Below are 16,662 nucleotides of genomic sequence, written 5' to 3'. Positions count from 1 at the left end.
AGGAGGGCTGGGCACTAACTAACACAGTACCATGCTGGTAGGAGGGCTGGGCACTAAGTAACACAGTACCATGCTGGTAGGAGGGCTGGGCACTAAGTAACACAGTACCATGCTGGTAGGAGGGCTGGGCACTAAGTAACACAGTACCATGCTGGTAGGAGGGCTGGGCACTAAGTAACACAGTACCATGCTGGTAGGAGGGCTGGGCACTAAGTATCACAGTACCATGCTGGTAGGAGGGCTGGGCACTAAGTATCACAGTACCATGCTGGTAGGAGGGCTGGGCAGTAACTAACACAGTACCATGCTGGTAGGAGGGCTGGGCACTAACTAACACAGTACCATGCTGGTAGGAGGGCTGGGCACTAACTAACACAGTACCATGCTGGTAGGAGGGCTGGGCACTAAGTAACACAGTACCATGCTGGTAGGAGGGCTGTGGCTGGGCACTAAGTAACACAGTACCATGCTGGTAGGAGGGCTGGGCACTAACTAACACAGTACCATGCTGGTAGGAGGGCTGGGCACTAAGTAACACAGTACCATGCTGGTAGGAGGGCTGGGCACTAAGTAACACAGTACCATGCTGGTAGGAGGGCTGGGCACTAAGTAACACAGTACCATGCTGGTAGGAGGGCTGGGCACTAAGTAACACAGTACCATGCTGGTAGGAGGGCTGGGCACTAAGTAACACAGTACCATGCTGGTAGTAGGGCTGGGCACTAAGTAACACAGTACCATGCTGGTAGGAGGGCTGGGCACTAAGTATCACAGTACCATGCTGGTAGGAGGGCTGGGCACTAAGTATCACAGTACCATGCTGGTAGGAGGGCTGGGCATTAACTAACACAGTACCATGCTGGTAGGAGGGCTGGGCACTAACTAACACAGTACCATGCTGGTAGGAGGGCTGGGCACTAACTAACACAGTACCATGCTGGTAGGAGGGCTGGGCACTAACTAACACGGTACCATGCTGCTAGGAGGGCTGGGCACTAAGTAACACAGTACCATGCTGGTAGGAGGGCTGGGCACTAAGTATCACAGTACCATGCTGGTGGGAGGGCTGGGCACTAAGTATCACAGTACCATGCTGGTAGGAGGGCTGGGCACTAAGTAACACAGTACCATGCTGGTAGGAGGGCTGGGCACTAACTAACACAGTACCATGCTGCTAGGAGGGCTGGGCACTAAGTAACACAGTACCATGCTGGTAGGAGGGCTGGGCACTAAGTATCACAGTACCATGCTGGTAGGAGGGCTGGGCACTAAGTAACACAGTACCATGCTGGTAGGAGGGCTGGGCACTAAGTAACACATTACCATGCTGGTAGGAGGGCTGGGCACTAAGTATCACAGTACCATGCTGGTAGGAGGGCTGGGCACTAAGTAACACAGTACCATGCTGGTAGGAGGGCTGGGCACTAAGTAACACAGTACCATGCTGGTAGGAGGGCTGGGCACTAACTAACACAGTACCATGCTGGTAGGAGGGCTGGGCACTAAGTAACACAGTACCATGCTGGTAGGAGGGCTGGGCACTAACTAACACAGTACCATGCTGGTAGGAAGGCTGGGCACTAAGTAACACAGTACCATGCTGGTAGGAGGGCTGGGCACTAAGTAACACAGTACCATGCTGGTAGGAGGGCTGTGGCTGGGCACTAAGTAACACAGTACCATGCTGGTAGGAGGGCTGAGCACTAAGTAACACAGTACCATGCTGGTAGGAGGGCTGAGCACTAAGTAACACAGTACCATGCTGGTAGGAGGGCTGAGCACTAAGTAACACAGTACCATGCTGGTAGGAGGGCTGGGGCTGGGCACTAACTAACACAGTACCATGCTGGTAGGAGGGCTGGGGCTGGGCACTAACTAACACAGTACCATGCTGGTGGGAGGGCTGAGGCTGGGCACTAAGTAACACAGTACCATGCTGGTAGGAGGGCTGAGGCTGGGCACTAAGTAACACAGTACCATGCTGGTGGGAGGGCTGGGCACTAAGTAACACAGTACCATGCTGGTAGGAGGGCTGAGCACTAAGTAACACAGTACCATGCTGGTAGGAGGGCTGGGCACTAAGTAACACAGTACCATGCTGGTGGGAAGGCTGAGGCTGGGCACTAAGTAACACAGTACCATGCTGGTAGGAGGGCTGGGCACTAAGTAACACAGTACCATGCTGGTAGGAGGGCTGGGCACTAACTAACACAGTACCATGCTGGTAGGAGGGCTGAGCACTAAGTAACACAGTACCATGCTGGTAGGAGGGCTGGGCACTAAGTAACACAGTACCATGCTGGTGGGAAGGCTGAGGCTGGGCACTAAGTAACACAGTACCATGCTGGTAGGAGGGCTGAGCACTAACTAACACAGTACCATGCTGGTAGGAGGGCTGAGCACTAAGTAACACAGTACCATGCTGGTAGGAGGGCTGGGCACTAAGTAACACAGTACCATGCTGGTGGGAAGGCTGAGGCTGGGCACTAAGTAACACAGTACCATGCTGGTGGGAAGGCTGAGGCTGGGCACTAAGTAACACAGTACCATGCTGGTGGGAAGGCTGAGGCTGGGCACTAAGTAACACAGTACCATGCTGGTAGGAGGGCTGGGCACTAACTAACACAGTACCATGCTGGTAGGAGGGCTGGGCACTAACTAACACAGTACCATGCTGGTAGGAGGGCTGGGCACTAAGTAACACAGTACCATGCTGGTGGGAGGGCTGAGGCTGGGCACTAAGTAACACAGTACCATGCTGGTAGGAGGGCAGGGGCTGGGCACTAAGTAACACAGTACCATGCTGGTGGGAGGGCTGAGGCTGGGCACTAACTAACACAGTACCATGCTGGTGGGAGGGCTGAGGCTGGGCACTAAGTAACACAGTACCATGCTGGTAGGAGGGCTGGGCACTAAGTAACACAGTACCATGCTGGTAGGAGGGCTGGGCACTAACTAACACAGTACCATGCTGGTAGGAGGGCTGAGCACTAAGTAACACAGTACCATGCTGGTAGGAGGGCTGAGCACTAACTAACACAGTACCATGCTGGTAGGAGGGCTGGGCACTAAGTAACACAGTACCATGCTGGTAGGAGGGCTGGGCACTAACTAACACAGTACCATGCTGGTAGGAGGGCTGGGCACTAACTAACACAGTACCATGCTGGTAGGAGGGCTGGGCACTAAGTAACACAGTACCATGCTGGTAGGAGGGCTGGGCACTAACTAACACAGTACCATGCTGGTAGGAGGGCTGGGCACTAACTAACACGGTACCATGCTGCTAGGAGGGCTGGGCACTAAGTAACACAGTACCATGCTGGTAGGAGGGCTGGGCACTAAGTATCACAGTACCATGCTGGTAGGAAGGCTGGGCACTAAGTAACACAGTACCATGCTGGTAGGAGGGCTGGGCACTAAGTATCACAGTACCAATGCTGGTAGGAGGGCTGGGCACTAACTAACACAGTACCATGCTGGTAGGAGGGCTGGGCACTAAGTAACACAGTACCATGCTGGTAGGAGGGCTGGGCACTAACTAACACAGTACCATGCTGGTAGGAGGGCTGGGCACTAAGTAACACAGTACCATGCTGGTAGGAGGGCTGGGCACTAAGTATCACAGTACCATGCTGGTAGGAGGGCTGGGCACTAAGTAACACAGTACCATGCTGGTAGGAGGGCTGGGCACTAAGTAACACAGTACCATGCTGGTAGGAGGGCTGGGCACTAACTAACACAGTACCATGCTGGTAGGAGGGCTGGGCACTAACTAACACAGTACCATGCTGGTAGGAGGGCTGGGCACTAAGTAACACAGTACCATGCTGGTAGGAGGGCTGGGCACTAAGTAACACAGTACCATGCTGGTAGGAGGGCTGGGCACTAAGTAACACAGTACACTGCTGGTAGGAGGGCTGGGCACTAACTAACACAGTACCATGCTGGTAGGAGGGCTGGGCACTAAGTAACACAGTACCATGCTGGTAGGAGGGCTGGGCACTAACTAACACAGTACCATGCTGGTAGGAGGGCTGGGCACTAAGTAACACAGTACCATGCTGGTAGGAGGGCTGGGCACTAACTAACACAGTACCATGCTGGTAGGAGGGCTGGGTACTAAGTAACACAGTACCATGCTGGTAGGAGGGCTGGGCACTAAGTATCACAGTACCATGCTGGTAGGAGGGCTGGGCACTAAGTAACACAGTACCATGCTGGTAGGAGGGCTGGGCACTAAGTATCACAATACCATGCTGGTAGGAGGGCTGTGGCTGGGCACTAAGTATCACAGTACCATGCTGGTAGGAGGGCTGGGCACTAAGTATCACAATACCATGCTGGTAGGAGGGCTGTGGCTGGGCACTAAGTAACACAGTACCATGCTGGTAGGAGGGCTGGGCACTAAGTATCACAATACCATGCTGGTAGGAGGGCTGGGCACTAAGTATCACAATACCATGCTGGTAGGAGGGCTGGGGCTGGGCACTAAGTAACACAGTACCATGCTGGTGGGAGGGCTGAGGCTGGGCACTAAGTATCACAGTACCATGCTGGTAGGAGGGCTGGGCACTAAGTAACACAGTACCATGCTGGTAGGAGGGCTGGGCACTAAGTAACACAGTACCATGCTGGTAGGAGGGCTGGGCACTAAGTAACACAGTACCATGCTGGTAGGAGGGCTGGGCACTAACTAACACAGTACCATGCTGGTAGGAGGGCTGGGCACTAAGTAACACAGTACCATGCTGGTAGGAGGGCTGGGCACTAACTAACACAGTACCATGCTGGTAGGAGGGCTGGGCACTAAGTATCACAGTACCATGCTGGTAGGAGGGCTGGGCACTAAGTAACACAGTACCATGCTGGTAGGAGGGCTGTGGCTGGGCACTAAGTAACACAGTACCATGCTGGTAGGAGGGCTGGGCACTAAGTAACACAGTACCATGCTGGTAGGAGGGCTGGGCACTAACTAACACAGTACCATGCTGGTAGGAGGGCTGGGCACTAAGTAACACAGTACCATGCTGGTAGGAGGGCTGGGCACTAAGTAACACAGTACCATGCTGGTAGGAGGGCTGGGGCTGGGCACTAAGTAACACAGTACCATGCTGGTAGGAGGGCTGGGCACTAAGTAACACAGTACCATGCTGGTAGGAGGGCTGGGGCTGGGCACTAAGTAACACAGTACCATGCTGGTAGGAGGGCTGGGCACTAACTAACACAGTAACATGCTGGTAGGAGGGCTGGGCACTAAGTAACGCAGTACCATGCTGGTAGGAGGGCTGGGCACTAACTAACACAGTACCATGCTGGTAGGAGGGCTGGGCACTAAGTAACACAGTACCATGCTGGTAGGAGGGCTGGGCACTAACTAACACAGTACCATGCTGGTAGGAGGGCTGGGCACTAAGTAACACAGTACCATGCTGGTAGGAGGGCTGGGCACTAAGTAACACAGTACCATGCTGGTAGGAGGGCTGGGCACTAAGTAACACAGTACCATGCTGGTAGGAGGGCTGGGCACTAAGTAACACAGTACCATGCTGGTAGGAGGGCTGGGCACTAACTAACACAGTACCATGCTGGTAGGAGGGCTGGGCACTAAGTAACACAGTACCATGCTGGTAGGAGGGCTAGGCACTAACTAACACAGTACCATGCTGGTAGGAGGGCTGGGCACTAAGTAACACAGTACCATGCTGGTAGGAGGGCTGGGCACTAAGTATCACAGTACCATGCTGGTAGGAGGGCTGAGGCTGGGCACTAAGTAACACAGTACCATGCTGGTAGGAGGGCTGGGGCTGGGCACTAAGTAACACAGTACCATGCTGGTGGGAGGGCTGAGGCTGGGCACTAAGTAACACAGTACCATGCTGGTAGGAGGGCTGGGCACTAAGTAACACAGTACCATGCTGGTAGGAGGGCTGGGCACTAAGTAACACAGTACCATGCTGGTAGGAGGGCTGGGCACTAAGTAACACAGTACCATGCTGGTAGGAGGGCTGGGGCTGGGCACTAAGTAACACAGTACCATGCTGGTAGGAGGGCTGGGCACTAACTAACACAGTAACATGCTGGTAGGAGGGCTGGGCACTAAGTAACGCAGTACCATGCTGGTAGGAGGGCTGGGCACTAACTAACACAGTACCATGCTGGTAGGAGGGCTGGGCACTAAGTAACACAGTACCATGCTGGTAGGAGGGCTGGGCACTAACTAACACAGTACCATGCTGGTAGGAGGGCTGGGCACTAAGTAACACAGTACCATGCTGCTAGGAGGGCTGGGCACTAAGTAACACAGTACCATGCTGGTAGGAGGGCTGGGCACTAAGTAACACAGTACCATGCTGGTAGGAGGGCTGGGCACTAAGTAACACAGTACCATGCTGGTAGGAGGGCTGGGCACTAACTAACACAGTACCATGCTGGTAGGAGGGCTGGGCACTAAGTAACACAGTACCATGCTGGTAGGAGGGCTGGGCACTAAGTAACACAGTACCATGCTGGTAGGAGGGCTGGGCACTAACTAACACAGTACCATGCTGGTAGGAGGGCTGGGCACTAACTAACACAGTACCATGCTGGTAGGAGGGCTAGGCACTAACTAACACAGTACCATGCTGGTAGGAGGGCTGGGCACTAAGTAACACAGTACCATGCTGGTAGGAGGGCTGGGCACTAAGTATCACAGTACCATGCTGGTAGGAGGGCTGAGGCTGGGCACTAAGTAACACAGTACCATGCTGGTAGGAGAGCTGGGCACTAACTAACACAGTACCATGCTGGTAGGAGGGCTGGGCACTAACTAACACAGTACCATGCTGGTAGGAGGGCTAGGCACTAACTAACACAGTACCATGCTGGTAGGAGGGCTGGGCACTAAGTAACACAGTACCATGCTGGTAGGAGGGCTGGGCACTAAGTATCACAGTACCATGCTGGTAGGAGGGCTGAGGCTGGGCACTAAGTAACACAGTACCATGCTGGTAGGAGGGCTGGGGCTGGGCACTAAGTAACACAGTACCATGCTGGTAGGAGGGCTGGGCACTAAGTAACACAGTACCATGCTGGTAGGAGGGCTGGGGCTGGGCACTAAGTAACACAGTACCATGCTGGTAGGAGGGCTGGGGCTGGGCACTAAGTATCACAGTACCATGCTGGTAGGAGGGCTGAGGCTGGGCACTAAGTAACACAGTACCATGCTGGTAGGAGGGCTGGGCACTAAGTAACACAGTACCATGCTGGTGGGAGGGCTGAGGCTGGGCACTAAGTAACACAGTACCATGCTGGTAGGAGGGCTGGGCACTAAGTAACACAGTACCATGCTGGTAGGAGGGCTGTGGCTGAGCACTAAGTAACACAGTACCATGCTGGTAGGAAGGCTGGGGCTGAGCACTAAGGAACACAGTACCATGCTGGTAGGAAGGCTGGGGCTGGGCACTACGTAACACAGTACCATGCTGGTGCCCCATGGCGCTACCGGCACACAGCCCACTCTGCCAGCCTGGACCAGGCTTGACACCAGGAGGGGATGAGGACCTCTGTCCCTCAGCTCTCACTTTTATATATATATATATATATATATATATATATATATATATATATATATATATACATGTATATATATATACACACACACACACACACACACACACACACACACACACACACACACACACACACACACACACACACACACGGCCAACCGGGAGACAGGAAAGGGGAGAATGAAGAGGGGAAAGGGGAAAGGGGTTAGACGAAGAGGGCCCCTCCCTCCGAGTCTCTCCTTAGCAGAAAGTTTTGAGGGCTCAAAGAATGTGCAGTTAGGGGGGAAGAGAATGGGGCTCACAATGGTGGAAGAGCCGGGGGGTGCATCGCCCCACCAGCCATGCCTTCCTAACACATTCTCATTCACCAGCTAAAGCGTTGTTAGCTTTTTAAATCAATCAGGCAGTTGGATGATGAATGATTTAACACTTGTCGAAGGAAGGAGCTCGGCTCGAAATGCCTTCCGTTTTCCCTCACGGTCACAGGAGAGACAGACAGCCTGACAGAGAGGAGAGGAACACAGGAATAAACACCATTCCCTTTCATATTCCAGCACCTCTTCTTTTCATGTGTTGATGTTTATGTCAATGCTGGCAGCTCACTAATCTGCTATCAGTGACAGTTTTGAACTTTCGATTCACTCTGAGCCTAAATCACTAACACAACTAACTCTGCAATACCTTGTTACAGTGTTTATCTCAGGATGAACCGGTAGGAAGAAGGGTAACAAGTTCAGCAACTCAAAAATAACCGTCTTAATTTCTACGGCTCATGTGAAAGTAATTATATGCCAAGTCTGAGCATACTGGTACCATAGTGTCTTGAGGTGCTAAGTCCTCCAGTAACAAACACGTACATAGGTTATTACAATGCAATTACCATTTTACTTTGTAATTCTCATATATATAATTTATAATGCTATTATTTTTCAAATGAGTAACAATCCATTGACTTGCAATCACACAGAATTAGAGGCTAAATACAGGTATAATGACACCCGATGGTAATCAAAGGTAGTGCAATGCTCTTTTGTTCAGCTGAATTATGCAAGTCAAGGAAATGCTGCCCCCTGGTGGAATTTATATGTTATTGTCTGCAGGTACCAGACAGGATATCTCATATCAGCGCGTCAAATTGCCATTCCACAAACCCTTTCTGTTCAAAGTAGACACTTCGACAACAGAGTATACAAAATAAACTTTTGTTAAGCACAGTCAAGTTCAGCAGACACGTCTACTGACAAGTTGTCCAACAAGAGTCGTAAAAAAATATGACAATACAATATGGATTCAATACAATAAGTTTCACAATGAATCAGCGATGACACATTTTTTTATTTATAATTAGTTGCCTGTTTGGCATGTTATTTTGTCATTAATACGTGTCACATATCAGTTTGCAAACAATGTAAAAAAATATGTAACAAAATAAAGCTGCATACAAACATGGTCTCTTTTTTCTTTCTTGAGTAAGGCAGTTCCAAAATGCAGGTGTTTCAGCCTAGCTCAGCTTTTTCTGTGGTGGAGCGGCAGCCAGCAAAAAATACAGAGTGCAGGCGTTGGTAATCTTCTCTAGTTGCGCTGTGATTGGCTCAGTGTTCTGTCACTCATGGGACACAATGTCACCTCAGAACCTACAGGGTGACCTAGGCAGTTCAAGCCTCATTGGGTGCTGCCATAGATTTACATGATGAAGTGCCCATCCAAGAAGGCTCAAGGTCATTGGCCACATATAAAAGGACTTCAAATCACGTTACACTATATCTACCATAGCTTTGATTGGACTGATCATGTCAACATCATACTTTAAAAATCTTAGCTAGCAAGCTAGACAAGCAGTCATCATTATGAATCACGTCGACAATCTACTGGCAAATCTTTTTCAATCATTGTCATATGAAGAGAAATTGAAGCTAAGACGTAGCGGTGATTATCGGCTATTGGACATAAACATTACACAACAAGTTGGAAATCGCAAATTCAACAATGAGTGGTTTCGAAGGAATCAGTGGCTAACTGCAAGCGTTTAAAAGCAATCACTATTTTACTTCCCCTGCCTGCTATTCGGTGGAGAGGGTGTGTGGTCCAAGTCTGGGTTTAAGGGTCTAATTTCCAAGCTTAAAAGGATAAACATTCACATGCAATACCATGGGCCACAAAAGGTTGAATACATTGGCCATGCTGTCAATCCAGCAGCATGACTTCTGCCGCGTTCAAAACAACTGGAAACTGGAAACTAAAAAAATCTCAGCCATCAGTGAGTTCAAGACAACTGGGAACACGGAAAAAACGAGCTCAGATGGGAAAAATATGTTTTACGTCATCCAAAATACGTAATCCGACCAGGAATTCCAAGTCGGGAACTTGGGACCCTTTCTAGAGCTCCGACCTGAAGATCACTGACGTAATGATTCAACCTTGTTTTTTCCGAGTTCCCAGTTGTCTTGACAGCACCATAAATCCAGAGAATGCCAGACTTTGATGACAAAGTTTTATCACAAAATTTGCCCACAAGAAGGACCGATGTGCCACCTTCCTGTTCAGTGAGCACAGCACAACAATGGTGAGTCCAAAAATGTATTGTATGCTACTGCATGAATTATGTAATATGCCAGGGAGATACAGTGGGGTGAACAAGTATTTGATACACTGACGATTTTGCAGGTTTTCCTACTTACAAAGCATGTAGAGGTCTGTAATTTTTTATCATAGGTACACTTCAACTGTGAGAGACGGAATCTAAAACAAAAATCCAGAAAATCACATTGTATGATTTTTAAGTAATTCATTTGCATTTTATTGCATGACATAAGTATTTGATACATCAGAAAAGCAGAACTTAATATTTGGTACAGAAACCTTTGTTTGCAATTACAGAGATCATATGTTTCCTGTAGTTCTTGACCAGGTTTGCACACACTGCAGCAGGGATTTTGGCCCACTCCTCCATACAGACCTTCTCCAGATCCTTCAGGTTTCGGGGCTGTCGCTGGGCAATACGGACTTTCAGCTCCCTCCAAAGATTTTCTATTGGGTTCAGGTCTGGAGACTGGCTAGGCCACTCCAGGACCTTGAGATGCTTCTTACGGAGCCACTCCTTAGTTGCCCTGGCTGTGTGTTTCGGGTCGTTGTCATGCTGGAAGACCCAGCCACGACCCATCTTAAATGCTCTTACTGAGGGAAGGAGGTTGTTGGCCAAGATCTCGCAATACATGGCCCCATCCATCCTCCCCTCAATACGGTGCAGTCGTCCTGTCCCCTTTGCAGAAAAGCATCCCCAAAGAATGATGTTTCCACCTCCATGCTTCACGGTTGGGATGGTGTTCTTGGGGTTGTACTCATCCTTCTTCTTCCTCCAAACACGGCAAGTGGAGTTTAGACCAAAAAGCTCTATTTTTGTCTCATCAGACCACATGACCTTCTCCCATTCCTCCTCTGGATCATCCAGATGGTCATTGGCAAACTTCAGACGGGCCTGGACATGTGCTGGCGTAGTGTGTTACCAATGGTTTTCTTTGAGACTGTGGTCCCAGCTCTCTTCAGGTCATTGACCAGGTCCTGCCTGTAGTTCTGGGCTGATTCCTCACCTTCCTCATGATCATTGATGCCCCACGAGGTGAGATCTTGCATGGAGACCCAGACCGAGGGTGATTGACCGTCATCTTGAACTTCTTCCATTTTCTAATAATTGCGCCAACAGTTGTTGCCTTACATTTACATTTTAGTCATTTAGCAGACGCTCTCATCCAGAGCGACTTACAGTAGAGTGCATACATTTTATTACATTTTACATACTGAGACAAGGATATCCCTACCGGCCAAACCCTCCCTAACCCGGACGACGCTATGCCAATTGTGCGTCGCCCCACGGACCTCCCGGTTGCGACAGAGCCTGGGCGCGAACCCAGAGACTCTGGTGGCGCAGCTAGCACTGCAATGCAGTGCCCTAGACCAATGCGCCACCCGGCCTTCTCACCAAGCTGCTTGCCTATTGTCCTGTAGCCCATCCCAGCCTTGTGCAGGTCTACAATTTTATCCCTGATGTCCTTACACAGCTCTCTGGTCTTGGCCATTGTGGAGAGGTTGGAGTCTGTTTGATTGAGTGTGTGGACAGGTGTCTTTTATACAGGTAACGCGTTCAAACAGGTGCAGTTAATACAGGTAATGAGTGGAGAACAGGAGGGCTTCTTAAAGAAAAACTAACAGGTCTGTGAGAGCCGGAATTCTTACTGGTTGGTAGGTGATCAAATACTTATGTCATGCAATAAAATGCAAATGAATTACTTAAAAATCATACAATGTGATTTTCTGGATTTTTGTTTTAGATTCCGTCTCTCACAGTTGATAAAAATTACAGACCTCTACATGCTTTGTAAGTAGGAAAACCTGCAAAATCGGCAGTGTATCAAATACTTCTTCTCCCCACTGTATGTACAGTTGAACTCGGAAGTCGACATACACTTAGGTTGGAGTCATTAAAACTTGTTTTGCAACCACTCCACAAATTTCTTGTTAAACAAACTATAGTTTTGGCAAGTCGGTTAGGACATCTACTTCTTGCATGACACAATACATTTTTCCAACAATTGTTTACAGACAGATTTTTTCGCTTATAATTCACTGTATCACAATTCCAGTGGGTCAGAAATTAACATACACTAAGTTGACTGTGCCTTTAAACAGCTTGGAAAATTCCAGAAAATGATGTCATGGCTTTAGAAGCTTCTGATAGGCTAATTGACATCATTTGAGTCAATTGGAGGTGTACCTGTGGATGTATTCAAGGCCTACCTTCAAACTCAGTGCCTCTTTGCTTGACATCATGGGAAAATCTAAAGAAATCAGCCAAGACCTCAGTGTTGGCTGTGTTCTGTCTCCTAGAGATGAACGTACTTTGATGTGAAAAGTGCAAATCAATATTAGAACAACAGCAAAGGACCTTGTGAAATGCTGGAGGAACCAGGTACAAAAGTATCTATATCCACAGTAAAACGAGTCCTATATTGACATAACCTGAAAGGCCGCTCAGCAAGGAAGAAGCCACTGCTCCAAAACCTGCCATAAAAAAAGCCAGGCTGCGGTTTGCAACTGCACATGGGGACAAAGATCGTACTTTTTGGAGAAATGTCCTCTGGTCTGATGAAACAAAAATAGAACTGTTTGGCCAAAATGACCATCGTTATGTTTGGAGGAAAAAGGGGGATGCTTGCAAACCGAAGAACACCATCCCAACCATGAAGCACGGGGAAGGCAGCATCATGTTGTGGGGGTGCTTTGCTGCAGGAGGGACAGGTGCATGATGGCATCATGAGGAAGGAAAATTATGTGGATATATTGAAGCAACATCTCAAGACATCAGTCAGGAAGTTGAAGCTTGGTCGCAAATGGATCTTCCAAATGGACAATGACCCCAGCTGACTTCCAAAGGTGTGGCAAAATGGCTTAAGGACAACAAAGTCAAGGTATTGGAGTGGCCATCACAAAGCTCTGACCTCAATCCTATAGAAAATTTGTGGGCAGAACTGAAAAAGCGTGTGCGAGCAAGGAGACCTACAAACCTGACTCAGTTACACCAGCTCTATCAGGAGGAATGGGCCAAAATTCACCCAACTTATTGTGGGAAGCTTGTGGAAGGCTACCCGAAACGTCTGACCCAAGTTAAACAATTTAAAGGCAATGCTACCAAATACTAATATAGTGTATGCAAACTTCTGACCCACTGGGAAGGTGATGAAATAAATAAAAGCTGAAATAAATCATTCTCTCCACTATTATTCTGACATTTCACATTCTTAAAATAAAGTGGTGATCCTAACTGACCCAAGAAAGGGAATTTTTACTAGAATTAAATGTAAGAAATTGTGAAAAAACTGAGTTTAAATGTATTTGGCTAAGGTGTATGTAAACTTCCGACTTCAACTGTATACTGTAGCTAAGAAAGTAATACTAAGTGTGTATGTTGTGTAGTAAGCTGTTAGTAGCCAATGTGCATCACTCTAATACTTTGGTCCCTTTCCCCCTCATAACTGGTGGTGCACATGTAGCCTATAGCCTGTTTTAGAGAAATATCCTTGAATAATGTAAGAGATTTCATTGTCTGCTTATATGCCCCCTTTATTTATCCTATGGTTCTGACTTGGTGTAAGAAACTGTAAGAAAGGCCTATGTTCTGAGTTCTGTCACTGTACATTTCAAAAGTGCTGAACAAATAGTTATATTGACTATGTCCGTCTTAGCTCGCGCATTAATGTCTTAATCGAAATTACGAATTGCCTCTTATCCGCTCATCATTCCCTTATGCCATAATTTGTACATCTCAATTTTCAGTAGAAACCACATTTGTTTAAGCAAGTCAGCCATATGAGCTATGTTTTTTAAAAAGGCAGTAAATGAGGCTGAATTAACTGTTTAGCTGCCAGACAAGGTTCCGCTGATAGCCAGGTGTAGCAGTGGTAAGGATTCACTCCATGGTGCTGAAAATAAATCTCTGCTGTTGGGACAGCTTTATGTAGGACCTAACAGTTTGTGGGTACCGTTTGTCACCTTTATAGTGCAATTACTGTATTGTTTAGTGTTGTGTTGTGTAGTGGCTTTGCTGGCATGCAAAAAAATAAAAAAGAGTTTGCCCCACCAAGATTGACATGCTAAAATCGCCACTGCAATTAATAACATTTCCACAGGGGATAATAAGCACATTTCAATGAAATATTTACCAGCTCATTCAATTTTGAAAATAGGAGACCCGGAAGAGTCATTCAAATAAGGTTCTTAAGCCAGAGCTACTGCTCTATCAAAATAATACTATATAATTACACATAAAAACACAATACAAATGTTTGTGTCAAATACAGACCTGTCTGGATAAAAGCTCAATCGGCTAAGACCTGACAAATGTAACATGTCTAAACTGACATAATGTAAGTCAGATAGATTATATTTTGTTCACTAGTTTCAGATCACAGTTTACACTATACGCATACAAATACAATGTTGTTACTACAGCAATTACAGTTACCAGAAGGACATAATGTAAAGTGTTACGACAACCATAAATCTATTCCAATTGTCTCAGAGGCTTCAGTAATGTAAAGTGAGACTACAGAGAGACAGCTAGGTGGCAGGCTATAACCACTTAATCTCTTTTGTTATGTCAGGGAATGTGTCTGCATACATTTGACAGTCAAATTCTTTACAACTATACCTAATGGTAAAACCTAGCTACCTAGAGCAGCCCAGTGTGTAGATTAGTCTTCTATGAAATAGATTACCACTTCAACATCCTATGCAATGCAGGCCTTTCCATCATAAGGAATATCAAATTATGAGTTTCCCAAAAGCCAGAGGAGATATACATTCAGCAACTGTATTTTTCAATGTAATGAACTAAATCCATATTTTTTCATTAATATATCCCTCTGTGTAACTGATTCACTGAACAACTAAGGGCATGTCACACTGTGGTAGTGACAGTGGGGTAGTAACTCTTACCTGTGGGGTAGTTGCTCTGAAGGTGGCCCCTGCAGTGGGTGTGGCAGTTCTGGGGGAGATGTTGTTCTGGGCCTGGGCCTGGGCTTGGGCCTGTGCCTGGGCAAGGGCCTGCTGTGGGACCATCACCAGCTGACCCATCTCAGTGCGCACCAACACCATTCCTAGAGGGCAGACAGAGCAATCACACACAATATACTCAGTCAAAGTCAATACACTGACCTAAAAGGCACCTGGGCTGGCTGTCAATGAAATGCACCTATTTCAGTCACATAGTGACCCTAGAAAGTGACAAGGAGACCAGTGACAAGGAGATAACGTTGGATTTATGAAACAGTAGTCTCAATTCTGATGTTCATTTTGATTTCCTAATGCCATGTTCAATCTGCACATGAGAGCAGTACATTCCATTTACATCAGCATCAAATAGAATGAGAAATGATAGAGATTTTATTACACAGTGTATCTGTTACTGAACATAAATGCCTCAAACAGATTTCCATAAGCCTCCTCTAGATTAACTCAGAGACTCAGAGAAAATGTAACTATATTATACTACACATTTTCTCACTAACACACAAAAGCTACTTTAATCACTGAACATTTTGGGTAGGGTAATGGGTATGCTATAAGAGTAATGTCCAGACACAAGTAGACCCTATGTGACTTACAATATGTGTAGATCTCTGCAGAGGAACAACTGAAACAACAGCATACCACCCTGTATCTCCCTGCTGGTTTGCCTCTGAAGCTAAGCAGGGTTGGTCCTGGTCAGTCCCTGGATGGGATACCAGATAATGTTGGAGGGCTGATAGGAGGCACTCTTTCCTCTGGTCTAAAAAATTCCCCAGGGCAGTGATTTGGGACATGTCCCTGTGTAGGGTGCAGAATTTTGGATGGGACGTTAAATAGATGTGTTGACTCCCTGGCTGCGTTTACACAGGAAGCTCCATTCTGAAATGCTTTCCACTAATTGGTATTTTGACCAATCACATCAGATCCTTTTACATCAAGTTCCTCTAAGGCAAGGTTTCCCAAACTCGGTCCGGGGGCCCCACGGGTGCACATTTTGGGTTTTGCCCTAGCACTACACAGCTGATTCAAATAACCAACTCATCATCAAGCTTTGATTATTTGAATCAGCTGTGTAGTGCTAGGGCAAAAAAAACAAACGGGAGGGGGGCCTTTGGGAAACCTTGCTCTGAAGAATGAACGTGTCCAGATCCTCAAAAAGTTATACAGATACACCATTGAGAGCATCTTGACTGGCTGCATCACCACTTGGTACGGCAACTGAAAGGCACCCAACTGCAAGGCGCTACAGAGGGTGGTGAGTAAGGCCCTGTACATCACTGGGGGCGAGCTGCCATCTAGGACCTCTATTCCAGGTGTTGTCAGAGGAAAGCCCAAAAATGTTTCAAAGATTCCAGCCACCCAAGCCATAGACTGTTCTCTCTGCTATAGTACAGCACAGCAAGCAGTACCAATGCACCAAGTCTGGAAACAACAGGACCCTGAAGAGCTTCTATTCCCAAACCATAAGTCTGCTAAATAGCTAATCAAATGGATACTCAGACTATCTGCATTGACCCTTTTAGCACTAACTCTCTTGCACTCTACGCAC

General features: G+C 47.6%; 1 protein-coding gene across 1 annotated transcript in view; it reads right to left on the bottom strand.

Moving 5' to 3' along the window:
- LOC120025361 (transcription initiation factor TFIID subunit 4-like) overlaps positions 1 to 16,662 on the bottom strand; it is a 122,529-nt gene that overhangs the window by 99,402 nt on the left and 6,465 nt on the right. Inside the window, exon 2 of the mRNA XM_038969903.1 lies at positions 15,042 to 15,202. Coding sequence (XP_038825831.1) covers positions 15,042 to 15,202 — 161 coding nt within the window. The remainder of the gene's footprint in view (positions 1 to 15,041; positions 15,203 to 16,662) is intronic.

This window comes from Salvelinus namaycush, chromosome 30, assembly GCF_016432855.1.
Source record: "Salvelinus namaycush isolate Seneca chromosome 30, SaNama_1.0, whole genome shotgun sequence".
In the NCBI taxonomy this organism is placed as follows: Eukaryota; Metazoa; Chordata; class Actinopteri; order Salmoniformes; family Salmonidae; genus Salvelinus; species Salvelinus namaycush.
The sequence above is the reverse complement of the archived record's forward strand: the minus strand, read 5'-3'. Positions and strand labels throughout refer to the sequence as shown.